We start from the raw sequence: 22,633 nt of genomic DNA, 5'->3' as shown, positions 1-22,633 counted from the left end.
CGGTAACAAAAAATCTCAGTTCAATCTAGTCAGACTAGTTAATTTTTAAGCGGAATTACCAAATGTTGAATTTTAAAGTTTACTATTGAACCTATGATACTGGTTACAGGGGTTGAATTTTTCATGATTTTAACTAAGAAACACTTTAGAATGGTCAAGACTGGGTTTTGAGTCGATATCGCAGGATCTCCACATTCGCGAACGGTAAAAGCCAAAACAGGGGTAACCTTAATGGTGTGTTCCGTAATATATATGCCTTGTATTTATCGTTAAATACTTATTGCCAATATTTTCTGGTTGCCTTTGGTCAATATTTCCAGATTTTACCGTGAAACCCGTTAACCACCATCACATTTCCGTGTCTACGCAGAAAACGTTTCGGCGGCATATTCGGCGGCACTGCAGTTCTTATCTGTTTATTTTTATTTCATTGTGTCTCATTGTGTTTCAATGATTTTATCGTTTGGTTCCCCTTGATGCCTGATAATCGCTTAATGCTTATATCCGTTGGTCACATGTGTTTAGTGGAAACCAGCATCACGATTCCTTCGTTGTCATTTCGGTTCCCTTTGATGGCTTCTTATTTGGGTGTACAATATGCATTGCCTTCTGCTTGCACCTCAGTTCCCTTCATTCCTCAGTGATGACCATACTGTTCGGTTACGTAACTTGTTGCCTGATGACAGTCATAAAGTTCTCTTAATCGCTTATATAGTGATTCATAATTATAAATTTTACCAGTTCTCTCGTCATTAAACAGTTTTGTTCTTTAATCTTGCTGATCGATCTGGACATTTGTTGGATATCAAGTGCGTTTTCGTCTTGTTCGCGAGATATTATTTGCGTCCCATAATTTTGCTTATACAGTCCATCACCATGTATTGGGCCTATTGGCTATTCACGTCGAACGCGATTACAATATATTATATTATATTATAGTATATATCATAATTGCACTTTTCATTTGCGACTGCCAGCGTGTTAGCGGCTGCTCTGTTCTTTCGGTCCGGTAACTTGCCGGATGCGTAGAATTCTGATTTCAGTTGTTTGCGTTCTGACTACCTTTGCATCTTTGCTCAGCTAAATTTATGTTGGTATTGTTTCCGTGGGATTTTCACATCAAACATGACTTTTAATCGTTTTTACGTTATCATCCCAGAGACTTAACCGTATCCGATTCGTTTTGGTGTTCTCAAATTTTTTTTTATCCTACTGTATCTAACGCCTCGGATTAACTGATTCGCAATGGGACGAGATGGAAAGCAGTGGATATGCCGATCACCAAACCGGAGGCGAAACGCGGATGCTCGCACGCCAACGTTATTACCATTTGTTCTTCCAATTTTACCTTCAGACATGTTATCCAGCATCACATTTCTGTGTCCATGCCGAAAATATATTCCGGGGCACTGAGCCGCTTTCTACAGTTCCTACATTTTCCACGTTGTGTTGCGTGGCTCATTAATGAAGCTGAAGTGTTTAATTTATCGTCCGTTAATACCGGTATGGGATCAAATATTCCCATGTTGCACTTACAGGAATTCAACGTTTGGTTCCCGTTGAATTCTTTGTTGGCCTATATCCCTTGATATCATCTGTGTTTTACTGAAACCCGCATTGCGGTTTCTTCATTGTCACACAGCGTATCTGAATTCATTGTGTCTGAATTTGCGTTATCGCTCATTGATAAGTCGTGACGATAAGTTTCGTCATTTTACGGTTTTGCGATCATCAAGTTTCCCGTATAATCCTACTTTCCAAAACTGACCAATTCTCTTATGGTTGTGCAGTATATTTTAATCCTGCTGATTCGTCACTTGTACAGTTTCTGTACTTATTTATTCCATATTCCTACTATTGTGTGTCAATTGACATTTGACGCTGATGCACATTTCTCTGCTTTATAATCGGTCACCGTGATTTCGGAATTAATTTTAAGCGCAGTTTGCGTCGTCTGTTACCGACATTGCCTTCCTTTCTACAGTTTCCGTATCAGTGGTGCAGCTGCCACGTTGGTCATTGATTGGATATTCTTATGTTCCTGTTTGGGGGTTTGTTTGGGGCGTTTGTGCTTGTTGTTAGATCATTGTGTTTTTCGTTGTTGATTCATTGTATTCATTGTGTATATCATTGTTTCCCATTAAAATACCCGGCAAACCCCGTCGTCGATCGGTTACAGCACACGCGAGCAACAGAATTAAAAGGAATTATCGGAGATAATGAATGTTAATTCTGGCGAGCGGCATGATTTTTGTCTCGCCTTTGACATTAATGTGCTGTCGCGGTTGAGATTTATTGCTGGCCATCTGGGTGGTCAGATGGTATTCCTTGAGATTGCTCTGGTTTCATGCTGCCTTTAGCAGCTTTACATCAGTGTTCATTTGCAAAGAGTTTTGATGTAGTTCACGTCGAACGCGATTTTCCCACCCACCCTATCCCATTTTTCCTGGGAAGAGCTGTGGAAGGGGTGTTTATTTTTATTGGTTCATTGTTTTCTTTCATTGTGTTCAATATTCCCCATGGGGGGCGTTTGTGCTTGTTGTTAGATCATTGTGTTTTTCGTTGTTGATTCATTGTATTCATTGTGTATATCATTGTTTCCCATTAAAATACCCGGCAAACCCCGTCGTCGATCGGTTACAGCACACGCGAGCAACAGAATTAACAAGATACACTATGTAATAAATTGAAAGGTCACTCATTAAGTTTTTGTTTGAAACCGGTGCAGTTTATCATTATATATTTTTCAAAATCGCTAATACAGCCCAGCGAAACGATGGAATTCCGTTTCGATTACTTGCATCACGCTTTAATAATGTTTTGATCAACGCAATGATTTGGGCAAATACAAAAAACACATCTTGCCACATTCACGTTATCTGCATAAAATCTATCTCTATAAAACACAGAAGAATCCATTTCGCAAAAGAAGGCAAAAAACGTGATCATCCATACTGATAAAAATCTCGTATGCAAAAGGAGCAAAAAAAAGAACCCGATGCCTTTTTTGACACAAAAAATCGACAAAAAATGTCCGGTGAAACGCTGAGTTAAAACGCCAAAAAACGCGCGCACTGGAGAGTAAAAAAAAGATCGCGCATGACCGACAAAAGACACGACATTATATTAATTATCCAACCGGTTCCATGGAATAAACATCTGTGGGAAAGAAACACAGGGCAGCTGTGTTCACAACGCCGAACTGTCGCTAACGTTGAGGATGAGATCGCGAATGGCCTGTTGAATGCGCTTCAAATGGCCAACTTTGGTTATACCCAGATCCTAAAAACAAGAATACAAAATTAAAAGTGTGAGAAATGTGCCACTCGTGCAAAGTATCACAGAGTAAATAACCGATTTCGTAGTCTTGTGGTTAAAAATGCATGTGAGGAAACGGGCTACTTTCATATTGAGTCATCGACTGACATACAGAATAATATTTCTGCAGACGCATATGAAAAATTGTGCAAATGACAATAAAAATAATTTTTCCGTAGTCTTCATTTCGATTTCTAATTATCACGGCTACAACCAGACTCCACTTCAAATTCGGTAAAGAAGTATAATAAAATATTTGTATTTGCAGATGTTTTCTGGTGTAAATGGAAACGTTTTCATCTGACACACTCTACCATTTAGTTGCCGTCTAACTCGAATCACCGAAATAGCTAATCTTGACTGAAACCCTTACTAGTGATCCAACTTTGCTATCGCTCCCAAAAGTAATATAGACAAAGAATACGCAATACTGGTGAGAATTAATACGATAATCGCCGCACAAATGCAGCCACGTGATATAATAAAACAAAATTTCCGTTGAATGGACAAAAGAGCAGTGCACGAAAAAATCAACCAACCTTGAGATCCCGTCGTTCCAGATGGATGAGTTCATTTCCGCGGATATCATGGGAGATGAACACATCCTTATATTCGCCCAGATGCAGGGAATGCAGCCACAGGGCGACATCTTCACTTGTCCACTCACGCACGGATAGACCTAGCCAAAAATTCCGTTTAAGACCAGCGAACTGGTCGAAAAAAGGAGGGAAGCGCGAACTTACTAGGGTATTTATACTGCGATTCCCCTTCGGGCGGTCGCTGTGCACCGCGCCGGAACTGGAACCGGCCCAGGAAGCGGCTGCGGAAGGTGCGGCCCAGTTCGCCTACGGTGCCGGCGGACCCGGTGCTGGTGCTGGCCAGATTGTCCTGGAAAAGGAGGAAAGTGTCTCCGATCAGGGCTCTGCTGCCTGTACAAGTTAGTACACACACGCAGTCACCCACACAAAATGTCCCATTCACATCGCGATCGCTCTCGGCGGAGCATCTAGCTGCGTATAGTTATTGCGCGCTCCCAATTCTACACCCATTCCATCATTACGCATTGTTCGCGGTACCAGTTAAATGGGGAAAAAACAATAAACAGAACACGTAAATAAGAACTACTTATATAAATGAAATGTACCAATTCATGTATTTTATTTATGCAATCTGACAAACCCTGTTAAACAGAGGAATATTTGAATTTTTAAAAAATATCACTTTATACTCATTTTGAATGTTTTTCGAAACAATTAGACAGAATAGACAGAACTCGTCAATCGGAATGGGTGTTAACGGGCAGCGCGCTAGGCAAAAAAAAAGGAAACTAAAAAAAGAAATCATGCAGAACATACCCGAGAACTGTCCGGATCATCGCAGACAACCGCCAACCCGGCATCGACGATCATCTGCACATACTGGTCCACTTCATTGACGGCCGCCTGAAGCTCCAACGCCGTATCGGCCGGCAACACCAGCGTTGTCGGTTTGGCTCGTAGCAATTCACTGGCTTCGTCGCGCAGCTCCCGAATGGAGTTCAATAAACGACTGGCCACGAACTTGATATTCGGCTGCAAAGCACAGCACCGAACACACGTCAGACCACAGAACACACGAAAGAGAGAAAACGAAATGAGACCCACCACCGAATCAGGCTCCTGTTAGACAGTCCCCAAAAAGACAAAAAAGACAACGATTACCCAAGGAAATGACGTGCAGAAAGACATTGAAATATGTAATTTTATTGCTATCTTACAATGTTTGTCAGGCGTCCGTAGGGCGTTAGATGGTCCAATGATTCTGATGCTTTGATGACACTGTGAGCGATATCGTCTTCGATCTCCGGGCATGCCATGGCGGCCAGCTTCACACTGAAAACGGCATTAAAAAATGCAGAAATTTTAAAATCAGAAAATACAACAAACTGTTACAATAAACATGATAATTTTAAAAAAATTAATTGCTACACGAAGAGATTAGATTTTTCATCTTTTTTAGATTTTTATTTTTTTGTATAATCTGTTTCGGTTTGTCGTAACATATTAACCAAGCCATCCCACTACGTTAACTTCGCAGCTTGTCAGTGATATGGAAAACGGATCGCCAATGCTTTTCTACTTCATTAGGAATGCAATCACGAAATGTACAATTATCAACGAGATTTCCGTCATGCCACAAATACCTGCGAATAAGTCGTGCGCACACCCTGACAAAATCCTGAATTAACTGTAATTCTCGTTCGGACAACATCGCCGGTCCACAGTTAACATCGCAGTTGTTCTTGGATGACAACGGGCACAACGACAACTGTTGTTGCTGCCAGATCTTAAAGGCACTTTCAAACTGCTACAAACAGCAAACCACTGCATCTCCAAGCTCCATCAACAGACACAATGAATTTCCTTACCCGATCCCGGCACAGCATCTGCGCCTTGTTCTTGTGGACGATATGGATGCAGCCCGGCGGCTGGATCCATGCCTCCCCGTCGACCTGCACCGGGATCCCTTCCAGGCCTTTGATGATGATCTTGACGCTGCGGCACTGGGCGATCCGGTGGTGCTGGATGCGGATCACCTTCGACACGGCCATCTGCACCGTCCCGAACACGGCCACCACCTCCAGCATGCGGTCGTCGAAGGCCGGCGCACGGAACAGATCGTCGCCCTTCACACCGCCCCAGAAATTAGCGCCACCTATACAAGGGCAATATTGCGATCTATTTATCAGAGTCGTACAGATTGCAGCATCACAAACACACAGATACACTATTAAATAGTATACAAATAAGTACAAATACACTGATGGTATAAGTAAGCAAGCCGCCTGAGACTGCAGTAATGAATAATGCAATGAATGTCGTAGAACAGGGGCTAACACTTCAGCAAAGCACCAGTTCCGACTATGCGATCTCCCACGTTTTACTAGAAGAACTGAATTTTGAGCATGTAAGAGTAATAAGAATCAGATTTTTTATCTTAGCGCTCTGACACCGTAATGAAGCAGCAAAACGCCTTTCTGCACAATAATTTTCCCGTTCTAGCTATTTGCCAGCGCGGACTGGAAATTGAATATGTTCACAAATAACTAAGTTCCGCTAGCATTATTATCAATCTTTATTATTATCATTATTATCATTATTATCAATCCGGTAAACCGCAAAAAATGGAACACCGCATTCGTTCCCGCATGGAAGTATTTATGGGACAGCTAATTAGGCAATAACTGGCTAATTCACTTTACGAAGCACACTTCGAAGTTTGCTAATCCACACCATGAAAATGCCTGATGCCCACACTTAATCATTACAATACAATAATAAGAAATTTCCCAACGACTATAAGAACGTTACCCATATAAGAAGGTATGTTGAGCACGACGATGCCTTGGAGACTCGGCAGGGGAATGGGCTGACCATCGCATTCCAACTGGACAATCCGTTCCAGATGGTGGTACGTGCGTTTCTGTAGCTCCTTCACGCCCAGTACACCGTACCACATCATGTTTTTGGTGCGGGAACGGCATTTCTCCGGGTGTTCCTCGCGCTTCTGATGAAATTCCAGCGCGATTTTAGCGTCCAGACCCACGCCGAAATAGTTGTTCATCACGCAGCGCTCACTAAACGCTTCCCTAAAGACCAGAGAAGACAACGTCATTAATAATACTGTAAATAGCAACCTCAAAGGAAAAACGAAATACGCGACGAAATGAAAACAATAAAAACTCAAACAACACAAAAAACTAATAAAAACAGAAAATATAACCACTAAGGCATCCATTAACAATGTCAGCATTTAGAATAAGCAGCAGCTGATTAGAATAACCGCACTCGTTGCAAAAATTATGGTGGTGTAAGAGAACAGAAGATAAAACAAAAGTCTAAGTTAGACGGTCAAGTTACAGATTAAAATGAAAATTAATTGTAAAAACATTTACAATGAGATATTCTCGCGGCTGTGCGCTTGAGTAGGAGATCCGATCTTCGATAAGGCATCGGCATTGGCCAAAAGCACCCGGGTAATGAGACTAGTGCCCGTGGCCACATTCGTCATTAAACCACGTTTCACATCTACAACACAAGCCAAACAGGACCTAATTTCCGGCTCAATCAAGCCAATTTTCGTAATTTAGTCTATAAATCCACCAATAAAAACATATTTTCTGTTTTCAGACTGATCGGCTGTTTTAATTGCGCTTTTACTCTCCAAAAAAAGTCATGACGTCACGACTCAATAAAAAGCCGACATGGATGGTCGGTGTTAAAAAAATGTCTCATTAACACTATAAAATATTTGGTAGCATATTTTCTTGTTAAAAGAGTTATACAAAAGTCAGAAAAACACAAAAGCAGCAAATTTAACTGTAAAAGGTCGCAACTGGCTTACGAGGAATGGGCTGAGTCAGTGGAGGCGAAGTGATCCAGGGATGACGGCCAGATTTGGCACGACCACCGGAATGCAAAACAGATGATGGCGAGGCGAGATCCAAAGGAGAATTTTCTAATAATCAAGCAAACAATAAAACTACCGATAATTCATACAATTTCATACAACATACCATTCAAACAGCTCGTCTATAAATGTTTTAGACAATCCCATTAATAATAAAGCACTACTACGTAATTTTGCAAATGGTTCAAACAGCATAGCATAAACGTAAACACTATAAACTCCATCGTTAGCTGGCAAAATATAACGTTAATACGTGCGTAAATAGAAGAACTAACGTAATAAAGCGACTAACCAATAATGTTTAGCAAAGCAATCGAGTTCACGAAATCACCAGAAAATAGCTTACTTAGAAAATCATTGGCAGCGGGCGGATGCGGCGGAAAATTAAAGATCGTGTCCTGCGATCCCGATGCATCCGCACCACCAGGCACCGACTCGGGCATCGCCTGAATGACGTTCTCAGCCGACCGGGACTGTCCGCGCGCCAAAACTCGCGGAACACGCAAAGCATTCTGTTCATCCACCGCTAAAACAACCGAAAAACGGTTTAATTTAATATTCCAGATATATCTTTGTAAACTTCTGGAAAACGACCTCAACACCAAAATTACAATTAATTTACGCACTCTTACGAAGTTTGCTCGATTTTGACCTTGGGTGTTTTTCTGCTTCAACCAATTACTGGTAAAAATCATTACTGGTAAATTATTTTGGTAATTTATTCTGGTAAATTATTTTGTATATCCTCTAATCAATGGGTGTTTCTGTTTAGTATTTATCATGTGAGCAGGAAAAACACCCTAAGAGCATGAAGTTGCAGGCGATTTTCATTGATAAAACGGCACTATCATCCTCAAAGTCACCTTTTTCCGTGTGCTCAATAATCTGGCGGACGGCTTTCTTGAGGCTGTTGGCACGTGAGAGGATCACATCCTGCTGAATGAAGGCACGCTGCAGTCACAACACAACAACACACATTAATCAACAATCATCCCCATTATTCTCTGGTCACGCGACGCTTTTCAGTGATCATTAAGAAAAATCCATATCGGTATGTTGTGCCAGTTAACAATATCAGCACGTTATTCCACTGACTACATCTGCTATATAGAAATGTAATCCGGATTACAGTGTCACATTGTACTTCGCTGCTCCTTCGTTTGCACAAGAGAACACAGTGTGCGTGTATTCAAACTTTCAATCACATCTTCCAGATTAAAAATTTTCTACTCGGGTATCAATCAGTTCAAAAAATCACATTAAAAATTCGTTGCACCAGCCGCATATACGGTACAATATCGCGTTACCGTGTACATAAAGCAGTTTGTGAAATACCAATATTAACAAATTAAAATTACCTTCCGACTATTGAACATCGTACACTACTCAGTAGTACTCCGAAATTCCGTTCAAATTAAATTTTTCTATCTCACAATTTTCGGAAATTACAGTAAACCATATACTCAATGAATGGAACCAAAGCTCTTTTCAATGTTGCAATTTCACAGAACTTTTTTATGTAAGTTTAACAAGCGAATTTTAGCAATCCGGCAGAGTGATTTATTTTTTGGATGGAGGACATTCATCCAGTGCCGCTTAAACCTATGCTCAATGACAGATCGATTAAAAGCGTTCTAATATGAGCACACTTGAAGGGTGTGGCGAGTGATACACTGAAAACAATCATTTATATCAACAAAAATTACAGCGAAATTACAGAGGATCACTGTCCCGCTTTGACGGATAAAGCAGTGCTTAAGGGAACTTGATGGATCACACGGCACGCCGTAATTATGGCCAACATATAGAATCAACCAACAAAACGAAAATAATCATTACAGAGTATACCAGTGACGGTAAGGAATTATCCCGAAGCAACAGCTTTTAAAACTAGCTTCAGAAAAATTACAATACACTTTCCTGAATCAGTAAAGCTAGCTGCCAACAAAACGTTAACGCCTATCTAAAACGACAACTATCTAACATTAATACCAATTTGGTGCTAAGTACTGTACTGAAAGTTCTCCTTTAACCTTTAACACTTTAATAATAATAATGGTAGAATAAGGGCTCATACATTATTTCCAAACATGCGCAACCGCAGACAAGCTAACCGAAGATAGTAGCAGATGATTAATTCGCTATTACAATTTTTTCCGGCTCATACTCGAGTAAGAAGTCTGAAACTTCCAAAGCACAACTTTCAATTCGCGTAAGACTACCAGTAGCTTAACCGTTTACCACATCATTCTTTCGAATAACTCTCGTACTACTTGTGGCCACCAAATGTCGTAAAAGTGTAAGTAAAAAGTGAACTCGCCCATGATTTTTGGACGCACAGCAAAGTCTCAATGAAAATCAGCACTTCGTATCGTGCATTATTTTCGCAACTTACACGTCGATCGGACGGCGGTGTCTTCAGAGCTCGCTGCACCGATCCACTCCGGGACGGCGTGGCATCCGCCGGCACCGGCAGACCCGCTACCGGCGCCACTTGTACCGCCGCCGTAGCCTCCGACTCATGGTGCAGGGTATCCAGCAGCCGATCCAACTTCTCATTCAACACTTGACACTACAACACCCCCACATTTATCTTCCGAACTTCCTTCAGACAGCAGAAAATCACCCACCTTTCTGCTCATGCTCTCATGGTCCCGTTCATCCTGAGCGAACGCCGCGCCCACTTTGGCCACAAAATCCTTGATGGTCTCACAGAGAACGCGCGCCGATTGGATCACTTCGCATTCCTCTTCCGACAGGATGATGCGCGAGAGATGCGACGCCACGGAGTCCTCGTAGGCCGCGATGGGGTCGGCGTTGGGCAGGAGAACGCGGTGGTGGGGAGCGGGAGGGGACGGTGTGGCCGGGAGGGGCAGGGAATCGTAGTATTCCATGATGCTCCACCGATCCAGCAGTTTGGAGCTGGCCCATTCGTATTTCTCCAGGAGACTGGCCAGCGGCGTGTCGGCGTCGCAGGTGGAGCCCCAGCCCAAAACACGGGCCAGATCGTTGCCGGTACCCAGTGGCAAAATGCCTACCTGACACTAATGAAAAAAGTAAGAAATTCAAATATAAAAAATTAAAATTATCCGCCGCACTTCGTTGTTAAAAAATAATGCACCAACTTTTTCAATTGCTTTTATGCTAGGATAACACGCCAAAAGCTCATTAAGCAGCACACAATATATATCTGCTAGCGGAAAATGCCACACTGCCCTTCCCAAAAGGTCACTGATGCAATCGCTATTGTTCAAAATGGCACACTGATTTCATAATGCACTAGTACGTCCTAAAGATAAAATGTTCACCACAGGACAATTAACCCAGACAGTGTTGTCACGAAAGGTGCGCCCACAGCGATTTACGCAATTCACCGGCAGCAGCGCAGGGCGACACAACGTTTAAAGGTCGTTCGAATGTGCAGCATGCATGGGGTACCGTTACGTAGTCGCATCACTGGGCTCACCTTGCGTAATAAATTATGTGCATCCAAATCCTGCAGGACCCAGCCCACACTGCCATCGCCGCCACATACTAACACCCGGAAAGAGTCGAATTTCTTAAACAGTTGCAGCCTGAAAACGGACAAATGAATACAACCAATCTGCAATCTGACGAAACGACGGCAAATAATTTTCATATGTAATAAAGATCACGATTAAGGCAAAAAGAATTTGGCTATTAAATCTTTTACAATATGTTCAACAGGAGACGGAAAAGCGTAGGTTAAACTGTACGGCAGAACAATTTTTCAAACGATATTGCAAACGCAAAGGCGTGAAATAAATTTCTAAACCTTAGTAAATGAATAACAATTATGATTCATTTGAGTTTTAATTTGAGTTCTTTCTGAAGTTTTTTTATTTTCGAAGCCGGTAGTTACAGCGAAAGTTCACCACGTTAAACTTATTAACCGGTCTATCATTAAAGCAACGAGGGGAAAATTCCCTTACCCAAGCGTGGTGCCACTCTGCATGAGATCAAAAACCTGCGCCGGATTGAGCGTCTGCTTGAAGCGGCGCAGGAACTTGACGCCCTGATTGTCGCCGCTCTTGGAATTGCCGAAGACCAGGAGGGGCGACAGGCCTTGCGGTGAATAGCGGCGCGAGCTGACGGCCGAGCCCAGCGGATCACTCACGCACACCACATCGTTCTCGCAGTGATTGAAGAGTGTTGGAGGCACCGTGGAGAACCGGCAGGCCGGCAGCAGAGCACAACGCTCCGGAAACGCATTCAGGCACTGAGTGTGCACCTACAACAAAGCGCAGCGTATCAATCACCGTCTAACGTACCGGTAATTGAAAAATTCCCTATTATCCTGCAATAACGACAGCAGCTGAGCGATCTACGGGAAAAAACTAATTAACACGACACAATTCTACGTATTTGACAAACCGCGATTTTTAACAACAATATAATAAAAGTTCTCACAACAACCGTACATGCTACAATTACTCTGACACCATGACGCAATAAGATAGTTCACACAATAATTTGCTTTAAAGCAGAACATGCATCACGATCGCTGTTATTAACAAATTTACAGAAGAAAACGCTTTTCCAAACGTCAACGTAAAAGGGCACTGCACTTGCAGTATCTCAGCATTTAATTTTGAATGACGATGTCGGTGTTGTCAGAGTATTCTTCCACCACATTTCACAAATTTTTGTTAGCTGCGCAGTAGTGTCTCGCTAACTGGGTAAATTAATCCAAACATAATTACGTTGCTATCAACGCATGGAGCAAGGAAACATGTTTTGGTTCGTAGTGTTTGAGGAGTAATAATGTCATCCGATTACTGACGTATCTTATCCGTTCCCCGCTTCCCCGGCTAAGCTGTCTTAATGAGGTCTTGGGAGGCAATCATCCAAGCCGAGCTCTAGCCGACTTTTTAAGTGGCTCACTCAGCCCCCAACGATTTTCTCCCGACCCATTTCATGCCGGTTTTAATTAATGATTTTTTCTGCCTGACATGACCGCTTGTACCCAAAGCGGGCCAAAATGTCAGTGTGTTGTAACTGTCAAGCAGTTTAAATCCGCCACTGACGTACGTTCTGCACGTCATGAGCAACATGTAATTCCTATTGAAAGGAAAATCTTGCCAAACGAATCTCTCGCTTTTGTGCTGATATGAAAAATGACTCAAACCAAACAGGATTTCCCATGCAACACCTCCAGCAGTCCTCATGAATCACTTTTCCGGCTGAGCTACCAAAATTTCTATAGCTTGGTGACCCATATCGAAGATTATAAACCGCTTTCAAATATCTAACAAAATCAAAAGTCTTTAAAAATTAACATTTTAAAAAATGAAGTAAATCCCGAAATTTACGCAGTTTACATTCGAAAAAATTTTCAAAGGCGAACAAATCTAAAACCGGAAGGGTGCGTAACAAGCATACATTGAATCTTGGCAAAAATACTTGAAAAAGAAACTGTTCGTAATAGTTACCTGTATACGGTATTTGTTATTTATCGGTTAATATTTTAATTCATTATCACTTCAATTTCTCTTCCTTGATTTTATTGTCATTCTCCTGTGACGTAATTTGTTTATAATTTTCATACAATTATCCCATCGCAGATCCAAACTGCTTTCAATTAAGCGCCTGCAAACTGACGAATTTGTTGGATGTTGTACAAGAAAATAGGTGTCATGTGCAAATAAACAACCCAATCCATTCCACCCGCACAAAAAGCGTAGTTACGGACAAATGCCAATCAAGTCATTAAAAAGACATGCTGCTGACATGTCACATAACAACCGACTACGGAGCACACACCACTATTCCACTATTCCTGCCGTTCTGCCGGCAAAAACCAGCAGCGGACAACTTGCTCATGATGATGCCTAATTATTTCAGCCAGTCTCTGCTCAATTACGCATCATGTCACTTGTCACTGGCAGGCATATACTGCTAAAAATTATGTCTCATGCCCAAGCGAATCCCGCACGATTAGTGCAGCCAGGCGGATGCAGATTGCATTCCCAGTTCATGCATACAGTCAGGGAAAAATTCATCACACAACTCCAATCAGCCGCAGTGCAATATTTTACTGACAGGCCTTGTTTTTGTCAACAGTTTTGTGCTTGACTGAATGACTAATCAAAAAACTCCAGTAGCATCGACAATTCATCGTGGTAGAATTTTCACCACAAAATTTCAATAGATCTGACCAAATCATATCTGCTGAAGGCATCACTTTTAAAAAAAATATGTCCATATTTTTTTTTTAAAAAATACCTTGCTTACATGCCGACAGACGCGAATACAATTTGTCAGAAATTTTTCAGAAACAGAAGCAAGGACTGCAATGTTTTCAAAAGGCGAAAAACATCATTATCGAAAACTGTGCCCACACTATCACTAACAGAATGACACCCAGCAGACGCCAGCGAAATTACAGGGAGGAGACTTAATTAAGCCGGAAGCCGGGAAGAGTACAGAACAATCAAGGGCACGCGGCCTCTGGTAACGGTCTACTGCTAACGATGATGATGGGCAAACTTACCATTGCTTTGCACCACTGGCAACGCCAATCCTGCAGCCGCAGCACACTCCCGCATGTCCGCTCGCAGACACTACACTTGGCGCTCACGGTCAAGTTCCCCTCTAGCCACTGATGCCGCATGTGAATGGTCTACAAGAGCCAAGAAAACACTTAATACCCATTAGCGTTACGACTGCCATATTTAATAAAATAATAACAAGTTAATAATCGTGCAATCGCCGATTTTGTTGCAAGATGTGTACGACATATCGCTGAAACACCGACACAGTATTCAACCTATACAGTTGATCATACTGAGAATATGAAACGTTTTTGTCACACTTTGTACTATTAATTCTAAATTTATGTAAAATACTATAACCTCGTTAACTTACCCCGTCAGGATCTTCGATAATGTTTTCTTGGCCCATGGATGCCAAAGTGGTCCACTTGCAGTTATTAGGGGCTTTCACGGCGCAACGTTTATGAGCCTTGAATTTACAAACTGCAAGCAAAACGTACAATAAGATTCCAATTCTCATGAAGTAACCTTTTTAATAACATTCTAACCATTTAGCAAGTAAACCTGTTTAGCACTCAAAAAACACTGCAAACAAGATCTCAGTAATATTGCTGTCAGGATATCCTGAACAATCTTCGAGAGTTCAAAAAAAAATTTAACCGAGACAATAAAAAAATTCATACAATAAAATCGATGGCACAAAATTTAATAAGCATCTTATTAGTATGCAACAACACGGAAAACGGAAGAAAATTATTCTAATACAAATTACCATGATTACAGATTTTGATGGGTATATGATTCTGATGATACTTGGTAAAAACCCTTTATTATTTGACTACTTTATGAGAATTTGTATTTCAGAGGAAAGAAATGTTCTCCACAACGCAATTACAGAGCGGCACTGAATGTCCCAATTGTACCGCCCAATAAGTTGGTAAAGCGGATGTCGTAACCAGTTCCATAACCGGATGCTAGTGCCCGACAATCGCACTGCCGAGTTATGTGCATGCGCGGCTTAAAAATTCATAACCCACCGGATGTGTGCCTATAACCGATCATCAGCGGACCAAAAAATTCCCTTTAATCTCACCGATTAACCCTCAGCCATAACGGACTGCCTAATTATATCATAACAAAATCGATTCCGTGGTTTAAAAGCTTACACACTGCACCGCGAATTCCCCAATGTTTACATTTTTGACAAGCTCAACTGTTCATTCGGCTTCCAAGAAATTTCTCTGATTAAACTGTAAATAAACGTGAGTTATATTTTCACGCACAAGCTCAAAGGTTCCAAACGACTTTTCAATTTGACGGACATCATAGGCGTAAGATATTGAACAAAACGAAAGATAACCCAGTCCCTTAATTCTTTCCCCGCTCGCCTATTAATTTCGAATACAGAAACAACAAATAATATTTTAACGAGAAATTACTTTATCTGTATAAAGTAACGGTAGATGATCATGAAAGTTAATTTTGTTAGTCAAAGAAAACACTTCCTTGGTATTATTTTCCTCGTTAATCGAAGCCTGCGGCGAAGGGTCCTAAACTTCTCTTCAAAAAATTGGGCATTTTAAATTTTTCAAAATACCTTTTAATAATCATTATGACTTAGGCATGTGATTCATCATCTGAATGGGCCATATTCTTTAATTCTACGAGCACTACACGCACATGCCGGGGTTGCACAAACAAACAAGCCGGCATCAACCCGGAAGTGATGAGTTAGCCGATATGCTTCCCTTCCGTACCACCGCGCGATTGAAAAAACCTCTCACCCACCCCCATCTGTCACGCAGCCCGGTATCCCGGAACAAAGAGTGGGATTGATATGAGAGAAGAAGGAGAAAAAAAAAACCCCCGTTCTTCAACTAACCTTCACACGACAATCCCCGGCTGGCCACACCCGACAACACTTCCCGGCAGATGTTGCAGTATGTCGGCCGGGCATGCGAACAAATGTACCAGTTGTGCTGGCCGGAGAAGAGGCTGACTTGTTCGGCCACCTTAATAACAGAGCACAGTCCGGGGATAAAAATAGTCGGGGGTTTTTATGTCAATAATTTATGACCGCTGTTTACGTCATAATATTCCCGACTGGAGACGGCCTTCAGTGCCGTTATCCATTCTTCCATATCGCGCCGCTTCTCCGCACATAGTATGAGGTTTTGGAATGGAGAAATTAACTGCAAATAAATATGGAAAGCATTTGCAAAAATCATGTAACAAATTTCTTCCAGATGCTTTTTATTGACGTATGTTGTGGTAGTTAACGAAGAGGTGCATTATGCATACATTGTCACTATTCTACGAGTACAATTCACTACTGATTCCAGTTTTAACTAATACTCACTTCAGTCACTTGTGAAAAGCATTAAGTTACTCGAGTTAATTAAAATTAGAAAATAACGAGTCTCCTAAAGTTAATTTACTGCCAGTTTGTTTTAAATTGCTCCCAGTTAGGAATACATCTGGCAGATGAACAATGACAGAAATGCTGGAGAGCTATGATATCCTTTTTTCCCATGCATCTGTTTATTCTGCACCCGACGAATTTTTCCCATCTCAGTATTCCCAGACACGTTCAATTTGGGCAAACAGTTCAGCGAACAATCTCACAACCCACTTAGAGAAAAAAGCATTAAAGAGAAAAAACACTCCCGACACGGCTGAAACCCGACCTGCAGATTATTTGGTCAAGTCCTAATTACTTACAGTTTCTACACTGGAAGAAAAAAATGTGTGCAGCTGCCCACACTGTACTGTAATGTTGATTCGGCTGCTGTTGCAGCCTCCAAGTTTATCTAAGCAAATGCACTCTCGTTGTATTCCCATTAGTATCCAGTTACTCTGTTGACATGCCGGCGCGGAATAAATGCTCACAGGATGCTTAAAAGCCTTTCAGCTTAAAACCAGCTGCGTAACAACAACTTCTCGGGCAAAACTGTTAACTTAGCCCGTCTTTTGCGTATTATCCAATTAAAATCCAACATTTTTTGTCCTCGGAATTTTACCATGACTGGTGAGCGAAACTCCTCAATAACTCACAATCCACAATGCTTTACCATCTGCCACTGTAATTAACGTTGAAGCAAAATTAAATGACAGGTTTACCAAAAATTTTTAGAAAGTGTGCAAAATAAAGCAACAGCAATACGAAATAAACTGCAAATGAAGGAAATAATTAAACACAATAACTAGAATAGGGTAATATTCAGAAATTAATTTGTTTTTTAACTATGCCAATAAATAATAAAAACGCACTGTTTTAATTTAAAGTAAATTTTTGAAAATGGGACAGTCCGAAAATAGGATGCCGGCACCGTTCGTATCGTACGACAAAAATGCTTAATAAAACTGTGCGTGCGTGTCCAGGATAATTAGACAAGAAGGATTGCCCACAAATCACCTTCCGGCTGAGGAATGTTTCCAGTACGCATTTTCGGGAAACGAAGCCGTTTCATCATTTGCCTAACTGCTTTCAAGAGGCTCAGTGTGCAATTTAAAAAGCGCCCAGAGTGGTGGCGCATTTACGCCAATCACTCGAGAATTGTCTGAGCACCAAAGTCGCTTCTAACCATGAAAATATCATCAACAACCGGCCCCATCGATCCTGTAGGCAATTCAATCAAAACCGCTACACTCGTACGTCTGACCATTTATCAGTTTTCCAATTTATTCAAGTAAAACCCGGAATTTTCCCGAATACACTTTTCAAGCTGAATTTTTAAAACAACTAACCGATAATAACCTCAATCAGGCCGAAAACATTAGCAACGCCGCATTTCTCATGCAACAGAAATTGCTCTACATTAATTCCCGTTTCGACAAAATATCAATTTAGCCAAGAAGCTACAACCACGCACAAACGGTTTATGAAACTGCAAAGTGAATCCCAAAAAAGACGTTACGTTAAGCAGCTGCGCAGTGAAAACGTGCCTTTTTCGGCGAATTGTTTCGCTCTGGGCCGAAGATGAGGCAAAGCAGTGGAAAATTTAATTGGAAAACCATAGCAAGACATTTTAATCGAGCACCTAGTCAGCGGACACAAAAGACTGGAGCAATTTCCGTAAGCCTGGCTGTGCGCCTAAGCCATTAGCGTCCCTGGATGAGCCGAGCATGGGCCATGCTTCTTCATTAGAAGCAAAACTTGGCTGGCTGTCCACTGATTGCTTCCCCGAACCGATAATGCTGCTAATCATCCCAACATTTCCCCAATTTCAATGTTAACCCCTCTCCAAAAGAAACGACAATATATGCAGGCGCACTGCACTTGTCTGTCAAAACCTTTCGTTTCCCAGTCCCATAAATAGCCGTCAAATCCATTTAACACCACATGCATCCCTAATTCAATTCAATCGGCATTTTAATCGCATTAATATCAGTGAAACCCATTATGGGAGAAAAAGTTTGTATGCGATCGGCCTCAAGAATTGAACTACACAGTCAACAGCACCGGAGGGACAATGTTACACAAAATGGTTAAGTACACAAATAAACTCTACGGCATGTCCAGCTCACACATACGCAATGATAACTCGTATGTATAATTTTGCTTCACTGGATAAAATTCAGGGAAAAAATCCAGTCACAAAAATCTAGAAACTTTCCCCAATTTTTTCATAGAAGAACAAAAACACCAGCTTAATTTAAAAAAAAAACTGTAAAAAACATTTAAATAGTAAAACCGCTAAATATATTACGAATATCAGGTAAAAATCCAGAAATTTTACAACTGCGAAGAGGAAAATCAAGAGCAAAACGTAGGACATTTCGTGACAAACATCCTTAGGAAATTTCCTTATTCATAGCGTGCCCACTTATCCCGCGCAACAGCGGCCGTCAACACTGTCAAGATCCGCATGCTGCCCGCCAACTTCGTCGCGGATGAAAACAAAATCAATAACACTTTCCGTGAATGTGTTGATCAGTGGGGGGAGAGTAATAGGGAGATAATTATGATCGGCAAGCGACCCTACACATATTCACCGGCCCTAACTGTGCAAACGGACAGAGGAATATTACCCATGGTTAATATTTAATCTTACCCCACCTTCTTCCGCCGAGCTCATTATTTAGAGTGGCCACTACATTGCCGGTGCAAGTATTATATGCCAGCTGTACCACACGGTGCTGATCCTGCTCTGGTTACCTGAAAGACATTATTGGCATTCTTCTCGCCGTGTTCCGCTAATGAGATATCCGTCAGGGGAATTTCTTCAAATATCGCAGACTACAAAGCAAATCAGTACAATTATAAGAGTGACTGTTACAAAGTAATAACGAAAGTGATAATAAACACACTTCAACACCACACACACTACACTTCCGGTAAACAAAAATCTAATTAAAATTATTAAACATCAAAGCAAGAATCGGAGAGTATTTTCAGGCTGCTAAAATAAGACGAATTCCTATCCAATAAAAAACTCAATTTCTTGCGCATCTACCCCTTTTTTTAATTAATTTTAAGTCAGTTATCTAATTATTACAGCATTTCTGTCATAATTCGTGCAATTTTTCGTCGTTGAGCGAATAAATGCCTGCAATAATGGACTCACATTTGGATCTTTGGCATAATAGAGTTTTTTCCCTTGCAGCTTGAAATACCGGCGATGTAATCTCTGCAAAAGAAACACCAGACGTTGAGTCGGAGCGATAACCGCCCTATACACGACAGCTAAATTAGACAGTTAGGGAAAACGGGAATATCGTGCCTAATCCCATTTGGGGCCAAAAATAGCGGCATTATCAATCAGCTTTTGACCAGTACGTTGAACTACATTTTTCCCGCCCAATAATCCCAGTATCGCTTCCCGCTTAAGCGCAGAATAATCCAGCTAATACTTTCCGGACTATTTGCGACCAACGGCGACGGTGGAAAAGGGCTTTTAATCGGCCCCATCCATCATGCGCCAGCAGACTGCCGGGCAGGCGAGGGAACAAAAAAACGCTACACGATTTGGACTAAATTGGCCTACACCGCACTTCCGGTGAAGGGAAGCGCTTATGCCGAAGGATGCGCGTCATGCCATTGAAGAATACGATGACCCAGACGAATTTGATTGGGGTTATTGGGTGGTGGCTGCTGTGATTTCACCAATTTTCCACACAGGGGTGGAAGATATCATTTTTTCACTGGTGAAATTCTACAATATCTATCGTTGACAAGGAAAGTACAAAAACTGATTTCAACAGTTTCGAAACAACAATCTTTTCCTACTGAAAAGAAACAAAGTGGAGTCATTTAATTTGAGCAACCAGACAAAACACAATATAACTACAGACAAAAAATTTTAAAAACAGATACAGTTATAATAAAGAGGAAAGACATTTAATTTTCACAAAAAAGGTTAGTACAAATATAAGCAGGACCGGCACTCAGTGACAGTGACTAACACCGCCATTTATATGAGAAAAAGCAAACGTATTAATATTTGTAAAAACTGCGATTACATTTTAAGCAATAATCAAGCATAAAGTTGTGAATAATTTAATATTCAAAAATGCAAACACCCCATTAGAATTGCAGAGTTCACGCATGGCTGGATCATTTATGGAAATGTTGAAGAAAAATGCAGAGTGTAGAGTGCGTCTGACTACCGTATGAGAAAGTTCATGGATGCGTTGTGATAAATATTATTATTCCCATATGTTCTCATGTTGATGTTGGGCAGTATGCGCCGGCTAATCTCGATATTTTCCTAACACTGCTCCCATGAGAAACGGCGACAGCCCATTGCAGCGGAAGTCAGCGAGGCATTCCATAACTAACCTGATAACGAGCTGATCATGCTGAAAATGAGACTTTCCTTTTTCGTATGCGCTGCATTTACATTCAATGCCAGTATCAGAATATTGCATAGAGGAAAAACATTCCGCGAAGATTTCTTGCATCGCATGGATACTTTCTCAAATACAGTAGATATGCTCTAAATGCGGGCGACAATGTTATGCAAAAATAAAAAATTCTCTGAATTGTTCTTAAATAAATGGAGAGCATCGTAGCAAATGCATATAATCACTGGATTAGAGCCGTCATCATGTAACCAACCCTGAAATCAATCTGAATTCCAAAATCGATATAATCGTAAACAATATTATTTCATTGACCTAACTGTTATTAAAACTGCAATATTAGGCCTAAATAGTCATTTAAGACGATTTCCACGATCGCAAATTAATACATAATACGTGTTTCGTAGTCCAGCGGCAAAAACAGTGGAAACTTGGTACCGAGTCTACCGACGATTTTCTCATCAGCAAACGAGTGCACTGTGCACCCACAAACCAGTGATTTTCTGCAGCATAATTTTTGATAATAATTTTAAAAAAAACGAGTTTTTTCTAAACTAAAAACTGGTTTGTTTTACACATAGTTACCGAATAATATAATTAAATTGGTTTTAAAAAATGGGTTCAGTCTATCTAAAACTGAAAATTATTTTTCTACTATGAAAGCGACACAGAAAATATTTTGCAGTTAATATGATTATGCAGGGTGTAATTACTATCCTTAGCCTGGTGGAAAATAATAAGAAAAACGAAAAACAAGCACCCGACAACAATAACTGTTAATGAAAACGGCCCTGCAGCCATCGACCACGAAATCGAGAAACGGGAAATCCGAAACGCACAGACCACCTAATTCGCGCACTACATTTACAAGTAAAAAGCCCAGCGGCAAGAAAAAACTGTCAGAATATAGCCCGCAGACACAAAAACCACAAATTTATCGCGTTTTTTCCTCTCAAGTGCGCACTGTACCTGAAACGGAGTGGTCTGCTTGAGGAGCCAGCCTTCTTTGACAACCACCTGTATGCAACAACATTCAACAACGGCGCAGTCAAGCAACACAGAACGACCGTCGCCAAACGCGCCAATCCATACCGAATTCTTCAGTGTGCGATTCGTTGACACGCGCCGATGGAAGTTCTTCCCTCCGGATTCCGTCTCATTCTCACTGTCCGATGAGTCGGAATCTGAGCAGCGCGGCGCGGAGATGGAGCTCTCCTCGTTCTCCGTGCTCACCGTCAGATTAGCATTGCGCTGCTCCATGTGTGGTGTAACAGTGCGCACAGGGATCGAATTAAATGGATGATGAGAGAAAACGGACTAGAATAAATTAGAGTAGAGCTGGTCCCCGGCTACATTTTGTAGAGTTGGATGATTTCAATTAGGTCACATCCGTGCGTAGTGTGTGATCAGAAATGATATTCATCTGTTGTGACAGTGCCGTCCGACGTCGGAATGAAACATATTTTTTCCCTTAATGAAACAAAATTTCATGCAGCTGCGTATGTTGTATGTGTGGCTCGCTGCCAGCAAAATGCGCTGTCGGAAGC

General features: G+C 41.3%; 1 protein-coding gene across 3 annotated transcripts; it reads right to left on the bottom strand.

Annotated features, from left to right (window-relative positions):
- Nucleotides 1-2,793: 2,793 nt before the first annotated feature.
- Nucleotides 2,794-22,599, bottom strand: LOC129585071 (diacylglycerol kinase delta-like). 3 transcript variants are annotated; one of them, XM_055477587.1, is made up of 25 exons: nucleotides 22,179-22,598; nucleotides 22,056-22,103; nucleotides 19,850-19,912; nucleotides 19,441-19,521; nucleotides 16,370-16,474; nucleotides 16,165-16,294; nucleotides 14,656-14,765; nucleotides 14,282-14,410; nucleotides 11,721-12,019; nucleotides 11,234-11,342; nucleotides 10,398-10,811; nucleotides 10,163-10,339; nucleotides 8,631-8,718; nucleotides 8,114-8,293; nucleotides 7,702-7,815; nucleotides 7,253-7,385; nucleotides 6,669-6,946; nucleotides 5,726-6,012; nucleotides 5,501-5,664; nucleotides 5,075-5,189; nucleotides 4,962-4,976; nucleotides 4,674-4,889; nucleotides 4,062-4,206; nucleotides 3,858-3,997; nucleotides 2,794-3,282 (listed from the first exon to the last, which is right to left on the bottom strand). In XM_055477587.1, the coding sequence occupies exons 1-25, from the start codon at nucleotides 22,344-22,346 to the stop codon at nucleotides 3,190-3,192; spliced, it is 3,801 nt and encodes a 1,266-aa protein (XP_055333562.1). In that variant the 5' UTR covers nucleotides 22,347-22,598; the 3' UTR covers nucleotides 2,794-3,189. The 3 variants fall into 3 exon arrangements, with proteins under 3 accessions (XP_055333562.1, XP_055333563.1, XP_055333564.1); XM_055477588.1 differs by lacking the exon at nucleotides 4,962-4,976; XM_055477589.1 differs by lacking the exons at nucleotides 2,794-3,282; nucleotides 3,858-3,997 and having other exon boundaries at nucleotides 4,068-4,247; nucleotides 22,179-22,599.
- Between the last annotated feature and the right edge of the window lie 34 nt (nucleotides 22,600-22,633).

This window comes from Paramacrobiotus metropolitanus, unplaced genomic scaffold (assembly GCF_019649055.1).
Source record: "Paramacrobiotus metropolitanus isolate TYO unplaced genomic scaffold, Prichtersi_v1.0 Parri_scaffold0000015, whole genome shotgun sequence".
Classification (NCBI taxonomy): Eukaryota; Metazoa; Tardigrada; class Eutardigrada; order Parachela; family Macrobiotidae; genus Paramacrobiotus; species Paramacrobiotus metropolitanus.
The sequence above is the reverse complement of the archived record's forward strand: the minus strand, read 5'-3'. Positions and strand labels throughout refer to the sequence as shown.

Bases quoted from the DNA above. Each gene is read 5' to 3' on its own strand.
- LOC129585071 (XM_055477587.1), bottom strand. From the start codon at position 22,346: ATGGAGCAGCGCAATGCTAATCTGACGGTGAGCACGGAGAACGAGGAG. The intron at 16,475-19,440 runs GTAACCAGAGCA...ATTTATTTGCAG, and splicing joins ATGCCAATAATGTCTTTCAG to TTAATTTCTCCATTCCAAAA. The intron at 3,998-4,061 runs GTAAGTTCGCGC...ATTTTTGGCTAG, and splicing joins ATCGCAGTATAAATACCCTA to GTCTATCCGTGCGTGAGTGG.